The sequence below is a fragment of the Podarcis tiliguerta genome (assembly GCF_965153285.1).
Source record: "Podarcis tiliguerta genome assembly, chromosome: 14".
NCBI classification, from domain to species: domain Eukaryota; kingdom Metazoa; phylum Chordata; class Lepidosauria; order Squamata; family Lacertidae; genus Podarcis; species Podarcis tiliguerta.
This window is the reverse complement of record NC_139547.1, coordinates 5,201,677-5,221,682: the sequence shown is the minus strand read 5'-3', so window position 1 is coordinate 5,221,682 and position 20,006 is coordinate 5,201,677. Positions and strand designations below refer to the sequence as shown.

Below are 20,006 nucleotides of genomic sequence, written 5' to 3'. Positions count from 1 at the left end.
TACCAGTTGTAACTCCAAAGCATGTTGAAATACATTTAAGATGTTGCTTATAACTTATATTTTTGATTCCAAACACTATTACTTCAGATTAAGAAATATCAAATATTTTCAATAGACAGTCAGGATAACTTGCCCTTTTCAGAACTATATCACCAAAAGAAAGAGAAAAAGAAACAGGGACACTAACTTCCCTTTCTGAAGAAACCTTTAGACTGAAACACATTGGGCTACCTCTTTACCCTAGCCTGAGACTGTACTATTTTAAATGTTTTTAATTCTGAATTTTGAATTGCTTTAACCTTCCCTGGATTTGCTAGTGAAGAACTAGGAAATTTATTATTAAACTGATAAATATTAGCATTTTGAGTTGTGCTCTGTTTTGGGCAGAACAAAACCAACAGACTTTCTTTGGAGAGTGAGCAGGCTTTAGAAGTGGACGCAGAAGACAAAGGTACAGATGCTCACCCATACTTGGAAGCTAAAAGGAGAGTCATGGGCAAATCTCCTTCCATCAGCCAAACCTCTCAGGGGTTAGACACTTCCACTTTAATGAAATTATATTTCTAAGTGGGGAGGGGCAACAGCTCAGTGACCCAGAAGACATGCTTTGCATGTAGAAACCACTAAATTAAATTCCTAGTCTTGGGGCTGAGCAATATATCGCCCAAAACCGGTTTGAAATTCATAATGTGAAATTGCTTTTATAATTTTTGTCCTGGCAATATATCGTGAATCATGGTTTGTGCTATTGAAAAATCACAATGTGGGGAAAACCTTGAAGTCAGCCAATGCCTCTACACAGTTCCATTCTTATTTCAGACATTGTGATATAGCAGTATATTTTGATGATTAGCTAGTGATATATCACACTTTTGAAAACCAGGTATCACCAGCCTTACCCGGCATATCCATTAAAAAAATAAAATCAGTATCAAGTGATGGGAAAGATGCTTGCTTCAGAATCTGGAAGGCCACTACCACTTAATAGTAGTAGAGACAGGTACAGTAATCTGGCCTGAAAACAGCTTTCCAAGATTATTTTTTCCTAAAAATATTGAGAACTAGATTATGCTTGTACTTCTCAGTTTGAATAGACTACTGTATCTACTAAAAGAGTTAACCCGCTAATTAAAAACAACTGCTCAATAAAACTGAAAAAAATGAAAAATCTAACCAGGGTTAGATGACAAAAGAAAATGGAGCCAATTTGGTAAGAAGGATTATGACCGAAAACAAGAGAGACCGTTAAAGAGTGAAAAGAACTAAGGATATTTTTCATGGGAGAATTGAGCTTAAGGAGAACACCAATTGTGAAATGAGTAGGCATCATATGAAATTGAAACAAAGTTCAAATTCAAGTGTGCATTTTCCATCCACAAGTTTTGAACCAAACACATGTAAAAGAAACAAAACTTGTCCAAGTATATGTGCAGCCATATAACAAAGGGCTGCAGATCAGTAGTTGAGCATCTGTTTTGCATACACAAGGTTTCAGGTTCAATCCTCAGCACCTCCAGGTCCCCAGCTTGAAATCCTAGAAGTACTGAGCTAGATGGACCAAAGGCAGCTTCCTATGTTCATATATTGGTGGTCAAGAACACTATTTTTCTCCTGCCCAAATGAAGCCAACTCCATTGGACATTTTCCCCCCAAAACTGTCATCCAGAAGCAGCCATTCCATTATGCAGCATCCGAGGGAAGAGATGCTAAGTACAGCCAATTTATCAGCTTATCTGAGAGACCAGCAATGTTTGGCACCTCTTCTCCTTGAACTGCTGCTAATCCAACTGATCGTAGTAAGAACTTCATGACTAAGAACACATGCCCAAGTTTGCATTTCCCCTGCCTGTCTCCCAAGCCCTTTTCTTTTTGGGTTGTGTCTTTTAATTTGCAAACATGACTTACTGATTTTTGCAAACTGCTCTGGGAGCCTTTTCGGTTGTTAACAGTCTCTGCTTTGGTGGCAGTTGTACGCTTCACTGCCCAGCCTCAGCAACCACTTGCTCCCTAACTGGTCTCACAGCACATGGCCCCAAACATGTGCAAATACTAAAAGGAACCTCGGTTCCATTACTTCCAGTCAACAGGGGGAAACGATACTAGAACTTAAGTCTGACACAAATGAGCAAGAGGGCCAAAGCAAAATACTTACAAGGCGATATTTAGCAAATATAGTGGTACCTCAGTTTTCGAATGTAATCCGTTCCGGAAGACCATTTGAGTTCCGAAACGTTCAAAAACCGAGGCGCAAAGGGCGCCCTGCAAATTCAATAGAGAAAATGGGGGGGGGGACGACTCAGTGGAAGCCGTTTGACGTCTGAGGCGCGTTTGAAAATGGAAGCATTTACTTCTGGGTTTGCGGCGTTTGAAAACCGAAACGTTCGACTTCCAAGACGTTCAAAAACTAAGGTACCACTGTACATTTTTAGTTTTATACAGGGTTTTGTCTTTTTGTTGTTTTTTTAAAGGAGGCAATTCAATGATTAAGACAGCACCAGATTTTAGGGTGAACAGCATTTCAGACAGCACTCTTACCAACAATGGCTTTATCATGATACACCATTTTGATTTGTGGAAATGCAACTCTCCCCCATCCCCTAACCCACCCACCAACAGCAAAGTCATCCAAGACCTGGTTTGATAGTGAGCGGCAAGCACACACTGATATGGAACTGATAAGTAATAAGTGGACATGGCTAATGAGCTTTTAAAAAAGGTTTAGCAACCCCCTTTCCTGGTCTCTTCCTCACTTTCTTCCAATCTAGAAAAATGATCACTTTTGTATCTCTTGGCTCTTAAATACAGGCAGAGCTGCAAAATCAGTCTAGCATTTTTCAAGTTAACCAAACCAAACCATTTGTTGAACTAGTGATGCAAAACCTATGGGTGGGGTGGGGGAAATAATATTCCAACTGATGTGAACCGAAGGTTTAAGGGGCACCTAATAAAATATCACTCACCAGCACTAAAAAGAAAGAACTAATCCTATGTTATTCGTTTCTCTTCTCAACTTTTTTCTCCGAAAATTGTGGTTTTTGTTTCTACATAAAATTTGGGCTGTACATGCTATTTTTGTTATGCCCAAATTATGTAACCATCACTTTTGTCTACCAAAATGTCAGATTTTAGCTTTTGTTTTATTTTTAACTCCCCCCCCCGCTTGTTTACCAGCTCAAGCTGCAGGCAGCTCCATCTAAATCTGAACATTCTTGTAATAGTTTCAATAAAATTAAAGAAAGCATTTTACCCTACCTTTCTGTAATGTGCCAAAGGCGGTCAATAAAATAATAAATTATTTATTATATTATTATTATTATTATTATTATTATTATTATTATTATTATTATTATTATTATTATTTGCCTCCCCAGCCACTCTGGGCGACTTCCAACAGGATATTAAAAACACAATAAAACATCAAACATTAAAAACTTCCCTAAACAGGGATGCCTTCAGATGTCTTCTAAAAGTCACATAATTTTTTAACTGTTGGCATCTGACAAGAGGGCATTCCACAGGGTGCATGCCACTATGGAGAAGTCCCTCCACCTGGTTCTCTGTAACTCCATTTCTCGCAGTGAGGAAACTGTCAGAAGGCCCTTGGAGCTGGACCTCAGTGTCTGGGCTGAACAAGGTGGGTGGAGACGCTCCTTCAGCTATACAGGGCCATGGCCATAGGGCTTTAAAGCAGTGTTAGAAACTCAGGTATATAAGCTACGCACCAAATGGCTCCTTAAACCAAGGTTAGAGTCACCAAAACAGAATGTCTAGTTGCCATTTTGGGGCAAGGCCGTCTTATTTTTCAAATGATGAACTGACTGTGATTGATTTAAACATCTGGCTAGTTCTGATAACAACCTTGAGCTAGGTTAAAAACTTTGAGAATTTAACAATATCCTGTCAAGATATCCTCATATATATTGGCCTATTCCTACCTCTATTTTTTAATGGTGACACAGACCATTCATAACGTAATAATACTCTTCACACGTGTGAGCTGGGCAGAGGGGTAGGGTAAGCAAAGACAAGCTACAACAATTACTGGTAACTATAACATTGTTCACTGTTCCTGCTCAAGCTGCACAAAAAAGCATTAGGAATCTTTAAATTCATTTTTATTGTACAGATAAAAGGTAACTGATAGAATTCTACAGGATGTGGTATTAGTGTGTAAAAACAGTCAAAACCAAACATCCCCAGAGGGCGGACATGCCAGGGGCATAGCGTGGGGGGCCGGGGGTCGTGGCCCTGGGCACACAATTTTGAGGGGGCTGCTGTCTGAGGTCTCTGGGCCCCAGAACCTGGCCTAGCCTCACTGTCACGTCCCTGGCCCCCTCGCTGAATGGCAACCCAGCCAGCAGTGGCCTGCTCCTTGCTCAGACGGTGAGCAGGCACAGATGAAGGGACGGAGGCAAAGGACAACCCTTGCGTAGCCCAGCCCAGTGCTCCTCTTGACAGGCATTGGGGGAGATTTTCCCACCAAGGCCAGTGTTGGCTGGCCAGGCTCTGCATGGGTGGGCAGTGCAACAGAGGCCCCCTTGGCTCTGGTGGCAAGGGCTGAGCTGGCATAGCGGGTTCCGTTCACACTCTGCATCTGCCTGGTGGCATCCACTAGGCTGGTGCAGCAGGTTTCATTCACCCTCCACACCTAGCCCCTACCCAGCCTGCACACTCCCACCCCGGGCACCAGCAAACAATGCTACGCCGCTGGTCCAGACACAGCGTTTGAAATTACTCTATCGCCAGTTTTGCTACTCAGGAGCACCAGCTAGTGGTCAAGTTGAGATTACCAGTCTAGTGGTTTGCAACAGATATCTTGTGGGTGGGTTGGGGGGGAATCATTGAAGGGCAACCTTTTCATTGTTGTAGGAAAGTAAGCAAACAATAAAAGTTTTTTCACACAGTTGAATTAATTGTTTATCTCCTGCAGGGGCGGGGGCAGGGTGGAGTAGAAAGCACATTGTAGTTTGCAAACAAACACAAGCAGCTTAAATGTTTTTTGTGTGTGTGCTGCCTGATTATTTAAAATGCAGTGGTGCCCCGCAAGACGAATGCCTCGCAAGACGAAAGGGTTTTACGTTTGCAGAGGCGCTTCGCAAGACAAATTTCCCTATGGGCTTGCTTTGCAAGACGAAAATTGACGAAAATTTTCGGGGGGGTTTTCCGCTCCAAAACCCCTTTTTCTGAATCGCTAAGCTGCTAAAAGCATTTTAGCAGCAAAACCGCTAATCCTTTAAGCCTTAAAAAGCCGTTTTTAGCCCTTAAAATGTCAATAGCGCTAATAGCGCTAATCCGTCAATGGGCTTGCTTCGCAAGATGAAAAAACCGCAAGACGAAAAGACTCGCGGAATGGATTCTTTTCGTCTTATAATAATATTTTTGCTGGCTTGCTTAGAAGAATAATGGTTTACACCCTTTATTTGGATTCTACTGCGTCGTTTTTTCCAGGAATGCAGGTTGAGCACAGGGGTGGGGAAAGCACATTGGAAATTGTGATGAAAAGGAGGGTTGGGGGGGGTTCCTTCCTGTGTATCCCATTTTGAAATTTGATATTGTGTATCTGATGGTGTATTTGGTGTGGAGGGAGGTGTATAAGTCGAATAAACATTATTATCTCTTGAAATAGATAAGAAACACATTCAGGTCTAGTTCTTTGTTCCAGTCTTGCCCATTTGTGACAGTGAGTGAAATTTAATGGATGTGGGTTTTCTGCTTTGTGAACCCAAGTCTGCAGCATTCCTAATCTTTCCTGGAGATGAGTTAGCAAAGTCTGCTAATGACACAAAGTTGTTTGGGGTAGTTTAAACTAAAAGAGGCTGTTAGGCACTCCAAAAGGATCTCTCCAAACTGGATGAATGAGCATTAACATGATAAATCTGATCCAGTGTTAATAAGTGCAAAGTGATACACGCTGGGGGGGGGGGGGGATCCTAACATTACATATATGCTAGTGGGGTCTGAGTTGGTGGTGATTGATCAAGAACTTAGGGTCATAGTGGATACCTCAATTAAGAAGTTGACCCAGGTTGTGGCAGCAGTAAAATGGGGAAATATATTTTAGGGATCATTAGGGAAAGGATTGAAAACAAACTGGAAATATCATAATAGGTTAAAAAAAAAAGGTAAAGGACCCCTGGGCGGTTAAGTCCAGTCAAAGGTGACTATGGAGTTGCGGCACTCATCTCGCTTTCAGGCCGAGGGAGATGGCATTTGTCCACAGACTAAACAGCTTCTGGCGCAACGGAACACCATGACAGAAACCAGAGCGCACGGAAACACCATTTACCTTCCTGCCGCTGGGACAGAGCAATGGGAGCTCACCCTGTCGCAGATTTGAACTGCCAACCTTCTGATCAGCAAGCCCAGCGCCACCTGCCTCCTGATATCATAATGGCCTTATACAAGTCTGTGATGCAGCTGCGCTTGGAATACTGTGTGCAATTCTCATCACCATGTCTCTTAAAGAATATCATAATGCTGGATTTTAAAAAAACAAACTGGTGGAGTATCATCCTACTTTTTAAAATATTTGCATGAGTACTCCTGTACCATTTACAGGGAAGTGCTTTCCTTTTCAGAAATAAAAACATTAGAACTTTGAAAATCACGTTATGTGGGTATGACTGTACAGAATGAGACATGGTCCATTACTGGCAGAAGCTGTGACTTTGCAAAGTGAAAGAAAAAGGTTCTTCCTATTAAGAAGCAGTGTGGTATATGACTGTATGACTAGACACACTAAATCCCCATGAAGTTCACTGGGTGTTACTGTCATATACACGCCTAATTTTAAGCCCCACTGTGCTCTCTGTATGACCTGCTTTGCTATGGCTGGTTACAACACTCCCAATACCACAAATTGCAAAATAAACCAAATAAATTCTCTATGGAAAACTAAACAAAGTGCCACTACAGTAGCCATTCGGTTTTTGCACTTATAACCCAGGTTCCAGGGAGCCATGTGGCAAATACCTTTTCTATCCCAGTTTCTAAGACTCCTAATTAGATGGCTATAGGAATCCGACAACAAGGACAAGAGTGCACTCTTCCACTCATGTTCCCCAGCAACCAGTATCAGAGGAATAAATGAGCAGCATAATAATATAATAATTATATTTTATTAAAATTCAAAACTACAAAAAATTCACATAAACAAAGCATTTAAAAAAATCTTTGTTTTTTCAACTTCCCCTCCCGTTTTCCACAGTGTTTTTAATTTCTGCCCCTTATTTTTTCTCCCTTACATCATAACCATCATACAACAATCTCTAATTCCTTCTGTTGCTCATAGTTCAAATACTGCTCACGAATTCATCATACTATAATATTTCTTTAAATGTTTTGAAAAAGACTTCCATTCTTCCACAAAAATCTAACTTTTCATTAAGCAGCTCCAAAATAGCTTATTCTTTATATACCAGGTTCCACAAAAGTTGTTAAATAGGGATTTTCAGAAAGAACAAGTTTAAAAGCTTCATATAAACTGGCATAATATTTTTGCAAGTATTTTTTAGACAGCCCTGTAAGCCCAACAAGCAAGTAAATACAAAATCTGTTTTAATTCAAAAACAATTAAGGTAAGAAAACTGTCATTAACTTCATCACTTTGGACAACAGTAAGTTGCATATGATAGGAAACAAAAATAAAGAATAATGTGAAGCTGGAATTTTCCAAGATATCAAAATGGTGCTTGGCAACTCCACCATACAAGCAAACACTTGCCTGTCCTTTTAACATAAAGGAGAATAGCCAAAGAAAACCAGACTAACCAAAATGAACAGGAACATTTACATGCCTTGTAAATACTAGCCTCAAGTACATAAGTACTCCTAGATTCATGTAATCTGCAAGAGCATCTACAGTAAACATTTCACTTTCATCAACATACCATGTTAATAAACACTAGAACTTGGGACCAGGAGCACACCTTACCTCCCAGCCTGCAACTATCAGCAATTATTCCAGATGTCTGTGGTTCAAAGAATATGCAAACTGTTGGATTATTTTGCTGACTGCTTGGATGAAAGTTAATGGGTTTCCATTCTCAGCTCAAACTTAGGAAATGCTCCAAAGAATGACCTTATCTTGAAAGTTTTAATTTCCAGGCATTAAACTAGCCACAAAGTCAAACAACCTTACTTTCTCTTATAGCAGTAAACACAAAGCTTGACACTACAATCAGTCAATACAGATATATGAAATAGGGGCCGTGTTGAGATTATAATCTATTGTTTCAGTGACTGGAAATAACGGGCAGTAGGCCTCAGACTTATACTGCCTCTCCTTTTCACCTTAATTAGTACTAATTTATGTGCAAGAGGAAGAGAATTAATGCTTCTGCTTTCACTTTGGAACAATTACAGTTCCATGTTACATTTAAACTTGGGAGAGCTCAGTTTGTTCAAATTAAAGTTAGTTAAACCAAGATCTGAAACCAGTTTGATAATAATGCTTCTTATATAGCCCTTTCACATCACTTTGAATACTTGAAAGCACCATACTTCACATGCGCTTACAACAACCCAATAAAGTAACTGAGCGTTATTATCACACATATTGCAGATACAGAAGCTGTGTCTGAAAGAGCAGCTTGCCAAAGGCCGTATAGCAAATTTATGGCAGAGCTGAAATCTGAACTGAGGTGTTTTCATCCGGTGTTTGTTTAAACTAACTTTGTTTAATCCTCAGCTTCCCAATTCAGATGTAATGTAATACGAAACTGTAGTTAGTTCCAGCATAAAAACAAAAGCTGCCACTCTTTCTCAGGCATAGAGGAAAAAGAGAGAGGGCTGTGTCATAGACAGTTTCAGGTCATCTGAGTCAATGTTTCAGTGAATATCTTAACCAGGCAAATGTGATGCTTGAATACATCATGTTCCATGTAAAATGCTGAAATAGTTGTAAAGATCTCCTGACTTAATGAATCGCTCTCTAGTTAACTGACAAGAATTGAGTTTTAAAATTACTTTGAATTTTATAAGTTCTGAGCTTTGACTAGGTCAGACAAATTCCAACTCTCATCTACTTAAACAGCATGGGTAATAGTCAAAAATGATGGAAATTGGAGTTCAACAACTGAAGGACTGCAGGTTCCCAATCCTGAACTAGGTTCTGGGTTTTTTGCACTATATGAAGCCACTTTTATGCCCATTTTAAAAAGTATACTGGAGACTGCAAAGGCTAAGAAGATGCTAAAATGCACATGCAGAAATGCAATCATGGACTTTCTCTTAGAAGGACAGTAGGTTGAGGTTTACTATATATTATAAAAAAAACCCCAACATGCCTACCAATCATCTCAACAGCATAGGTTATATGGTCTCACAACTAGATTCAGACTCTGAGGAGACAACAACTAAAAGTATGTTGATAGACAAAGTTTCTTTTCAGTACAGTATACTTAAGATTGCAAATCCTCCAACACTTAATAACACTGACTCCAATTGAGAATTTCTGAAGCAAGGACTGATACCTTTAATATGGTGTTATTATTTAAGTGCAGAACAACAGAAGGTTGATAACTGAGTAAGTCTGAAGTGTGCTATCAATCATTTGTAACCACTGGTCTGCACATACTCACATGTGAACATCCCAAGTCAGTGGTTCTCAAACTTTTTCCTCTGGGCTACATTTTCAAAATAAAAATTTGTTTGTGATACACCAAATTTTTAATTGATAAGAAATACATTGGGGCGGGGGGGGGGGAGAGAAACAACAACTAGCAGTGCTTCATTTATAATACAGAACACAACTACTTTAAAATATGATCACGGGACACCCAGAAAGTATAAATCACTGCAGAGTATAAAACAATCATTCCCACACACTTGATGCTCTTGCTCTCATTTTGAAAAGATATGTCCCTATTCTGCAAATAAAAAAATATTATTCTGATACTATACGACACTGAAATGTTTAAATGTTTCTCCAATTGGCTTTGAATCTTCCCACAACACTCGCCATCCTTTCCCACTACACTAGTGTGGCATGCCACACCCTTTGAGAACCACTGCCCTAAGTATAAAAAAAAAACTAACTCACAAAAGCTTCTGCATGAACTTAGTGAAATGTAAAAGTGGTTTACTTTTAAACAGAGCCTTTCCAAGAGTCAGGATCTTAACTGAAACCATACTACACAGGTGATGTTGAAATGTTAGTTAATCTTGTTAATCCACGCCCTACTCCACTTCCTGATAAGAATTGCTCATAACAGAGTTCTATGACATCATCAGGACCACACCTTGTGCCCTTCCAAAGAAGACATGTTTTGCCATTTTTAAGTGGGGGAAAACAGTGGTGCCTCATTTGTGACATACGTTTGGTGAATTAGAGCCCACTTCACAGCTCTCGTCAACAAAAGTTTTCACCACAATAACTATTTTAAAAGACTTATTTTTTGTTTTTTCCCTAGCAGAGCTGCATGTCTGGAATTGGTAACCGACTGAGGAATTTGTCACCATTCAGACAAAATTATTCTGATTCCAATCTGCGTCAAAGAGCAAATAAAACCAAAACACCCTTCAATGGCAGGATACTATAAGATAAATGTGTTTATTCTGCCTTCCATAATATCAAAATTTTAGAGTAGCTGCCACTACAGCACACAGCAAAAAAAGTCCCCATGTATCTTTAAGACTAATACAGTGGTTCCCAATTGGTGGTCTGCTCAACCCACCCACATAACTAAAATTATCATCAAAATTTTCAAAAGTAGTAGGTTCATGACTTGGCCTTTGAAAAGCCACAGTAGTTAGCTAATTGGGAACCACTGGACTAATAGATTAGGCTGCAATCCTAATCTTGTTTAGCTGGTCATATAACCTATTGAATTTAATAGGATTTATTGCTGAGTATTCATTGTTAGGACTGCACTGTATGTCTATGAAAACTTGGATCACAATAAGAGGCCCCCTTCATCATGTACAGTTCCACAAAAGATAATGACAGAATAAATGTGCTAAGAGCTTTGTGACACTTTAGGGATGTTATGCAGACAAAGACAAAGACAAAGCCACAATCCCAAGCCGCTTCTTGAGCACTCACAGTAAGTTGCAATGATGGGGTGAGGACTTCTAATTTTGATCCACAAGAATTGCTTTCTGATTTAAGTAAGCAAAATTATTCAGCTTACTCAAAATATGGATAGTGAACCACAGACCAGAATGCTAGCAAAAGATAAAATAAAAGAAGCAGATCTGCCATAAATTACAACTAACATCTTAGCAAATCTCAACAATATTGCACTTCCTCTTTTCAGAAATACCTCACCCTGCTTTAGAAACTCATTTAATGTATCATTCCTTCCAGGTATCAGATACAATACACAACTTTCAGAAGGCCTACTCCCTCCTAGCTCTTTTGACTTGATGCCCAAACGGTATCAGACTCCAGGCCTATGACAGTGGTGAGAAAGAGGGATGGCACAACAGGAAGTCAAAAAATTCACTGGAAACTGCCCCATACTAGGTGTAAGTGCAGAGGGCATATTTACATGTACCTACCTGCCTTGTTCCCCTTTTTTCACACAACCCACCCCCCTCCATTCATTTGAGGCAGCAGGAAGGAGAGGAGAGAAAATCTCAGAGGGCAAAGTCAGATTAGGGGGGGGGAGGGTAGAGAAAAGGCAGGAAAGACATGAAGCCATGTATAGACTACAATATTTTTCTAATGTTTTACAGTTATTGGGGGGGGGGGGGAGTGTGCTACCCCAAAGCAATTACTGCATGCACATAAGACTAAGTGGAGGAGAAACAGTCTCCTCCAAGTGTCACTGTAAAAGAGCCTTACTTGCAAACTGCTTTTAGGGAGTGTGTTTTTTCAATCAAGTGGTATATAAATGTTATCAAAATAATAATAAATAAATAAATCAGCCTGCAAGCTCCATCTTGGAGTCTCTAAGCTGACCTCATGGCTGCAAGCTTTGCACTTTTCCACATTACTGTATTTTTATTATTCTGCCTCGTTTCACCTGGGCTTTGTGGAACATCTTGTCTAATAAAGAGTTCTAGAGAACTCAAATGACTGCTACACAGTCGTGACATTTTTGGCTGCTTTTAGTAAAAGGATTACCCAACCGTGCGTTTTTATTTGTTGGTTTTCCCCTTAATGGGTCAAACGGCCACCTTTGCGTGTGTGTGTCTGTATAGTTATACTTTTCATAATTACAGTTTCTTCTTTTACGTAGTGCCCGGAGCTGTCCTTTTAAACAGAAAAGCAGGAGAGGGGTCGAAATAAAGAGTGTGGCGGCGGCAGACAGGAGTGAAAGGAAGAGACAAGAGAGTGTGGAGGAGACTCCCCGCCACCCTCCCTTTTCAAAATGGGCCCAATCCAACAATTAAAACACACCGAAAAAGAACTGAAGCCGCTATCGGGGCAGGGAAAGGAAAGAGCGGCGGGGGACCCAGAACCGGAGTGGAGCGGGAGCGGTGAGGGAAGCTGCCCCTGGGGGCAGGAAGGAACCTCGGCTGCTTAAGTGGCTGCTTCCCGGGGCGAGGGAAGGAGGGAGAGGGAAAAGGAAGGGAGAAGCGGGGGAACCACTCGCCCTCCTCCGACGCGGCCTAGCCTCGCCTCACCTCCAGCTCCGGCCGCCCAGGAGCAAAGCACGACGAGCACCCTCAGCAGCACCATCTTCTCCGCAAGGCCCCGCCGCCGCCGCCGCCTGCCAGCCAGCCAGCCAGGCGGCCGCCTCTCCTCCTCTTCCTCCTACCCACAAAGCATCCGCCCCGGCCGGAGGAGGGGGAGGAGGAGGAGCCGAGCGGCGCCGCTGCTGCTGCTGCTGCTGGGGCTGTTCTCCTTCCCCTTCTCCGCCTCCCGTCGGCCTCGCCTCAGGCGACCACCGAAAGTGCCTCGGAACAAGCTCCCTCCGTCGCCTTAGAGTCCAGTCAGCGCCCGGCGCGCGCACCCGCGCACTTCCCCCCCCTCCTCCCTCAGTCCTTCTTTTTTCCCCCTCCCGGCCGCCGCCGCCGCTACCCTCTTTCTTCCTCTCCGTGCGCGCGCGTGCCCGCCCGGCCGCCTCCGCTCAGCCACTCAGGGGCGACGGAGGTGAGCGGCGCCGAGCACGCAAGCGTTGGGAGATCGCCGGGGAGGCCAAAGGAGGCGGGGCTGTGTTTAGGCCCGCCTCTTCGCACTCCGGCGGTCGTTGCTTGGGGCCACGCCCCCTTACAGTCTCGTGTTTTCTTCCTTTCTTTCCCGCCCGGCACAAGCCGAAAGCCCGCCTCCTGTCTGTCACGTGGCCCGGGGTTGTTATTGTTAACTTGAAGGCCTTGGCCGGAGCCGGCTGGCGCGTGCGCAGTGGGTCCCTCCCCTGGGGCGGGAGTGAGGGGCGTTGTTTTTTCCTGCCATCATTGTTTCCTTAAAGGGGAAGGTGGCGGACGGGTCATGGCTGGGGCAGCGGCGTGCAGCAGATCGAACCCGCTGTATTTGCAAATCCTTTCGCAGTGCAATTTTTTCCCCTTGATATTTGGCCTTTGGGGGAGAAAAACATCCTAGCAAAAACTACATGGGAGGATCTCGTCTATTCCGTGATCTTTTCTACAGAATATCACAAAGGTTTTGCAAGTGGATCACCTCTAAGCTTTCTGAGGCTTCCCCCCCATTATAACGGGTGTGGCCTGTTTTTGTTTTAAAGAGACATGCAATAGTAACCCGACCGAAAAGGTGTTGGGACCTTAGTCTTGCCCATGTAGCAAACCTTAGCTGCTCTGTTGAATTGCTAAACTGTTGTTTATGAAGAAATACTGTACTTGTATTGAAGCTTTCCTGACTCCAGCTTCTTGGTATTAGGGCAAACCGTTGTACGGTATGCTTCCCGAACCAGTGGGATACCACATGATGTCAAAGTAGGCCTTGACTTTCATTAAACCATAACAGTTTTTCACAGAAGCAGAATTGTAGAGTTAGAAGGGACCCTGAGGATCATCTAGTCCAGTGTTTCTCAACCTTTTCCCAATTGTGGCCCCTTTCCAACCTTGTTTCCTTCCTGTGGCAGCCTGTCCTACCAGTAGAAAGGTAGCTATCTAAATGTTTTGTTTGTAAACAGAACAAACAAAATCATAATTTTTATAATTTATACAAAATGCAATTACATAAAAAAACATATACTTTAAGTATTTCTCGATCAATGTGACCCTTGTGCTTGATGACCAGAAACAAGCTTTTTTATATCTGGTTTGATTGCTCTCAGGGATAACCGAAGATCACCTGTGTCCATTATGTTAAGGCAATTCTGTGTTAGGCTGAGTAACTTCTTTGGCAATCACGCATAGCTGATTGTCTTGTGTAGGATCATCACCTTGTTGTGGGGAATGGGCTTGCATGTTCCTATGATCCTTGTGAGCGGAACCATTGGAAATCTCGTACTCCCAGCATGGTCACCCAAGGTGGTAAGGTCAAAGGGGAGGAGCTAGACAAAGAATGATCCAATAAGTCCAACAGCAGAACAGGCGGAAGATAACAAGGCTGAGTAACATACCTCCTTTCGCAGTAGTACTTGCATGAAGAAACAGCACCCCTCACACTAACACTGCTGCAGCCACACACGCTGCCCTAGACAGATGAGATGTGGACAGCTTGGTGCATGCAGCAGTGGAGTACGGAAGTGGGAGGGAAAAAGCAGCGGAAGCGACGTTGCCACAGAATGTGCGTGGGAAGCACCATCACTTCTCTGTTCACTCTACAATGGTACCTCGGGTTACAGACGCTTCAGGTTACAGACTCTGCTAACCCAGAAATAGTACCTCGGGTTAAGAACTTTGCTTCAGGATGAGAACAGAAATCGCGTGGCGGCAGCAGCAGGAGGCCCCATTAGCTAAAGTGCTGCTTCAGGTTAAGAACAGTTTCAGGTTAAGAACGGACCTCCGGAACAAATTAAGTTCTTAACCTGAGGTACCACGGTACTTCTCTGTTTTCGTTTCTTGGTTACTTCTCTGTTTTCTTCACTTCTCACTTCCCTCTGTGGTCCCTAGTCACATGCTGAGGCCCCCCATTTGTGCAATTTTCACCTGTGGCCCCCTTGTAATATCCGGGGGGGGGGGGCAGGTGGCCATATGGCCTCCAGTTGTGAAACACTGATCTAGTCCATAGAAATATGCAGCTGTCCCATACAGGAATCAAACCTGCAACCTTGGCGTTATCAGCACCACTCTATATATATTAGGTTTATATCAGGAGTCGGCAACCTAAGGCCCATGGGGCACAAGCGGTTGTTTAACCGGCCCATGGACCCCCGCCACCCGCTTTGTTGGCTACAGGAAGTTTCTGCAGCCAATGAGAAGCTGTGCACGCCTCCTCCACACCGGAAGGACCGCCAGAAATAGCATTTGCACATGCGTGTGTGCGTGCACTCTGGCCCTCTGCAACGTCTGCAGGACCATAAACCAGCCCAAGCCACAAAAAACTTTGCTGACCCCTGGTTTATATAGAGGAGTCTTCCCAGTCACGGTCAAGGAGTCATCACCAGCCTTTAAATAACATCGTGACACTAGAGAGTTTGAATGATATCGGTTTGGATAGCTCAAATTTAATGAAACAGAAGGCATTGCTACTCTAGCACAAAGCTCAGGACTGTGAGTTTGGAGCCTTAGAGGATATGATGATAAGAGACAAAATTGCTTTTAGCATCCTTGATTGCAAATAAAGAGAAATCTACTGAGCATTCCATCTCACACCTTTTCAAGCAATAAACATTTTCAGAGCTCAAGCCCTTACAACTTACAGTGCCTGTATACACTCAAAATGACAAGCAAAGGCACACAGTGCACCAGGAGGCAAAGAGTTATTTATGTGCGGTCTGCAGTTCCTAAGGACAGCTCCTCAGCTCTGGGCCATTCCTGCAAGATATGCGGCAGTGCACATAAACCAAAGCCTTGCACTTTCTCCGGAGTCTCATGCCCCAATTGTGGGGACCAAAGCCATTTTACAAATATCTACAGAAGGAAGCATTCTGCTTCATCCGAACAGGAACAAAGTATGGAGCCCCAACTGCAGGTTTGTTAACAGCCTCCCAGGCTACAGAAAGTGCAAATGGTTCCCAGCCATGGTTCACTGATATGAATGTGGGTGGGAGGTAATTCAAGAGACAGGGAGCCACCACAGAGAAGACCCATCCACATATCAATGGGGAGGTTGATATGCAAAGATGCCCTTCTTCAGATATTTGGGTCTCCAGTCATTGTAGGGCTTTACATGTCACCTTAAATTGGGCTTAGATGTGGATTGGCAACCGGTGAAGTTCCCTTGATCAGTATGTATGGGTTCAATCCACTCTGTCCATCAGCACTCTGACCACTGCATTCTGCACTAAATGCAGCTCCCAGGCTGTCTTCAGTCCCATGTGGAGCACAATGTAACAGTTTGACCTTGAGGCCACCCAAGCATGGATCTAGTAAGCTATGTGGAATAAGTTCCAACATTTGGGACTTTTTAGTTTAGAGAAAAGGCAAGTCAGAGGTGTCATGATAGACAGATATAATGTTATGCATGGTATTAAGAAAGTGAATTCCCAAATATTAGAACTTGGGGCATCCAATGAAGCTGAATCCTGAAAGATTCAGGACCAGGGGTGTGTCTAGGGCTCAGTCAGGTATTGTGCCTATGCACACTGGCTCGGAGTGGCTAGGAGCCCACCCGCCCCCATTCACACACTCCCAAGGCCACTCCTCCACTGCTCTGGGCAACCGGGTGAGGTGCACAGGCTCCTCTGGGCATCTCGGCAGAGGAATTCGGTTGCTGGCCTGGTCTCCAATACATCTCCTTGCTAAGGGCCCAAGAGACAAGGGCACCAATACAGCTCCTTGTCAAGGGCACAAGGGAGCTTAGGTACACCTCCGTTCAGGGCAGACTTCAGGAAGTATTGCTTCACACAACATATAGTAAACGATGGAATTATTCTTTTGGGGTGGAAGATTACAACCACAAGCACTGCACTGCACTACACACATCTGTTGGATTAGGGTCTGGGAGACCTGGGTTCAAATTCCCACTTAGCCATGAAGCCCACTGGGTGAGCTGGAGCCAGTTGCTCTCATTGAGCCTAGCCTAGCCTACCTCATAGAGTTGTTGCAAGTACAGTGGTCCCTCGGGTTACATACGCTTCAGGTTACAGACTCCGCTAACCCAGAAATAGTACCTCGGGTTAAGAACTTTCCTTCAGAATGAGAACAGAGCTTGTGCAGTGGTGGCGCAGCGGTAGCAGGAGGCCCCATTAGCTAAAGTGGTGCTTCAGGTTAAGTACAGTTTCAGGTTAAGAATGTACCTCCAGAACAAATTAAGTACTTAACCCGAGGTGCCACTGTATAAAAAGGGGAGCAAGGAAAATCGGGCAACCACCTGACCTCCTTAGAGGAAAGGTGGAATATAAATACATCCATAAAAGTGTCTTAGAATACTGTGGTATGAAAATATTTGTAATATATGAGTTAGGTTCCTCTGGCACTAGCAAGAATGTACAGGTGTCTCCTGTCTAAGAGTCTGAGTGGCAGAGCTAGATATTGGTTGGCCGCTGGTAGAAACAGGATGTTTGGCTTGATGGGCCTTTGATCTGTTGCAGCTGCATGGGTTTTATTCAGTTGCTATCAGTGCTGGATGGACAACAGATCAAACCAATGGTGTATGTGGCTTTGGAGTTCACTCAAGGGCTGTGTAACATTTTAAAAAGTTTGAAATGCTTTGGAATATGATTGGCACTTTGGGGGGGAAATAACTAATGGGTGTTATTGAAAGCAAGTTACACTGCTTAAAAGGCTTTATTTTGAGCAGAGTGATGTGAGAAGCACTGTATTGTTGACACAGAAGGTCTCCTCTCCACAATTGTGTCCTTTTTGACTGCACACAGGAAACAGCTGTTTCCAGAGAACACAGATGAAGTTGAAAACAAAAGGCAGTTTCTGGCTTTGCCGCCCCATAGTGCCATGCAGCTGTGGTTTGTCTCATGTAGCCCTCTGTGATGAGTATATTCCCTCAATGTATTTTGATTCTTTTACAAAGAGGTGTTGTAGGGCGGGGCAGGAAGCTCTGCCTTTTATTTCACAAGAGGGGCATGCCTGTCATCTCCTGAGGCACTTTTTGCAAATATTCTGCATGTAAAATATGAAGTTTCATTCCCCAACAGAGAAATCCACAAAATAAACTAAGCAGAGGGGGGAGAAAAGCCAAGCTGACACTTTGAAGGCTTGTGGCTATGATGGCTGTTAGGCGAACACCTGCACTTCAGAATTTACCACTTCCTTTTAGGTCTTGGTGCAGATTAATCCAAGCAGAAGTCCCTGCCCCAAGGTGCTTACATCAACAGTTTTACCATGAGGGGGGACAATGAGAGGAGGGGAAGGAAAAGAAAGGTCTTTATACAGGGATGATATTTGGATTCTCCCTCCCTGAGAGGAATCCTAATCATGTTTTAGATATGTATTTCATTTATATTCCATCTTCCCCCCAAGGAGCCCTTTTTCATCCTCAGGACAATACTGTGAGGAAGGTTAGGCTGGGAGTGATGGGTTTCAGGGCCAAGTGGGAATTTGAACCTGGGTCTCCCAGGTCCTAGTCTGGTAAACTAACAGCACCACACTGTTACAGAGATTTTATATGGGTGTAAGTGAGGGGGGCTTTCTACAGCACCTGGCTTTGCGTGTCACTGGAAGGCAGGAAATTGTGCTATTTCAGTTACCGCTATTTGTGTATATTTTCTCCCAGGAAGAGGCACCTTTGGGAATCTGTCTCAAGTGCCAAAATAACTTGGCTCGCCTTGGACATGGCAAGCTGTCTTGAGCTTTCTCTGTGAGATGCCACCAGGCTTTCCCAAGAGGTATTGTTACACCCATTGATTTTTGTCTAGAAAAAGAGGTGTCAGAATTCACCATGAACTCCTCCCTTGTTCTCTTATAATGGCAATGGCACCCATGTGAGAGGAGCTGGAACTAAGTTCTGGCAAGTTCTAGCTGAAAAAAGCCCTGGATACATCTAGTGCAGATAGGTGTCCTGGTCCTCTGTATGTGTACATTACTTTAGGTAGCTAGTATCGCCTGTATAAGAAACCTAGTGGATAACAGGGAATTATAATCTAAGTAAGAGTGCAGATGGAGATAGCAGAATGGGAGGAAGCAGTTATAATGTGGGGCAGGCATAGGGCATATAAATTTATTGTGCATAGAATGCTATGCTTGTATGTATTGTGTTTGCATCAGACTCTTAACTTCAGGGTCTTGGTTCCAAACCCCGCATGGGAGAAAAGATTCCTGCATTGCAGGGGGTTGGACCAGATGACCCCCCAATCCCCATGGTCCCAACTATGATTCTATTAAAATATTTTGCAAAGAGAACTTTGCATTAGGCATGCTTGTCTCTAGCTAATGCAGCAGATGTTTCCATTTGAGGATTTATGCTAATTGATGACTCATTACTGTACAGTGGTACCTCGGGTTACAGACGCTTCAGGTTACAGACTCTGCTAACCCAGAAATATTACCTTGGGTTAAGAACTTTGCTTCAGGATGAGAACAGAAATCATGTTCCGGTGGTGTGGCAGCAGCAGGAGGTCCCATTAGCTAAAGTGCTGCTTCAGGTTAAGAACAGTTTCAGGTTAAGAACGGACCTCTGGAACGATTTAAGTACTTAACCCGAGGTACCACTGTACTAGAAAGTCTAGCAGAGATCTCTCACAGAAGGAAAATGGACCCTAAGAACACAAACGTCTCAAGCAGTGGATGGAGCCAACAGCAGGAGTAGAAATTAACCGTTTTAACAAGCAAGTTACTTAGGATCTGGGACCAGAGAGGGGAAAGCTTTTTGAACTTGTAATAAACAAAAATCTGCCCATGTTCCCTTATGGGGGACACAAGAGCCCTTATAGAGTCCTTTGTAGGTTTTCCATCAGTCTGAGAAAATAACAGAGGCCAACCAGAGAATACTGAGAAGCAAAGCAGCTAATAAGCCTGATCTTTATTGAACTGTTGCAGCAGGGTGCCCCCTTCACACGCAGGACCAGAAGGAGGAGGACCCAGAACCAAGGTGTGCC

At 43.3% G+C, this 20,006-nt stretch overlaps 1 protein-coding gene across 1 annotated transcript in view; it reads right to left on the bottom strand.

The window, feature by feature from the left end:
- ADAM10 (ADAM metallopeptidase domain 10) overlaps positions 1 to 13,072 on the bottom strand; it is a 46,820-nt gene extending 33,748 nt beyond the window's left edge. Inside the window, exon 1 of the mRNA XM_083413034.1 lies at positions 12,574 to 13,072. Coding sequence (XP_083269160.1) covers positions 12,574 to 12,628 — 55 coding nt within the window. The 5' untranslated portion in view covers positions 12,629 to 13,072. The remainder of the gene's footprint in view (positions 1 to 12,573) is intronic.
- Between the last annotated feature and the right edge of the window lie 6,934 nt (positions 13,073 to 20,006).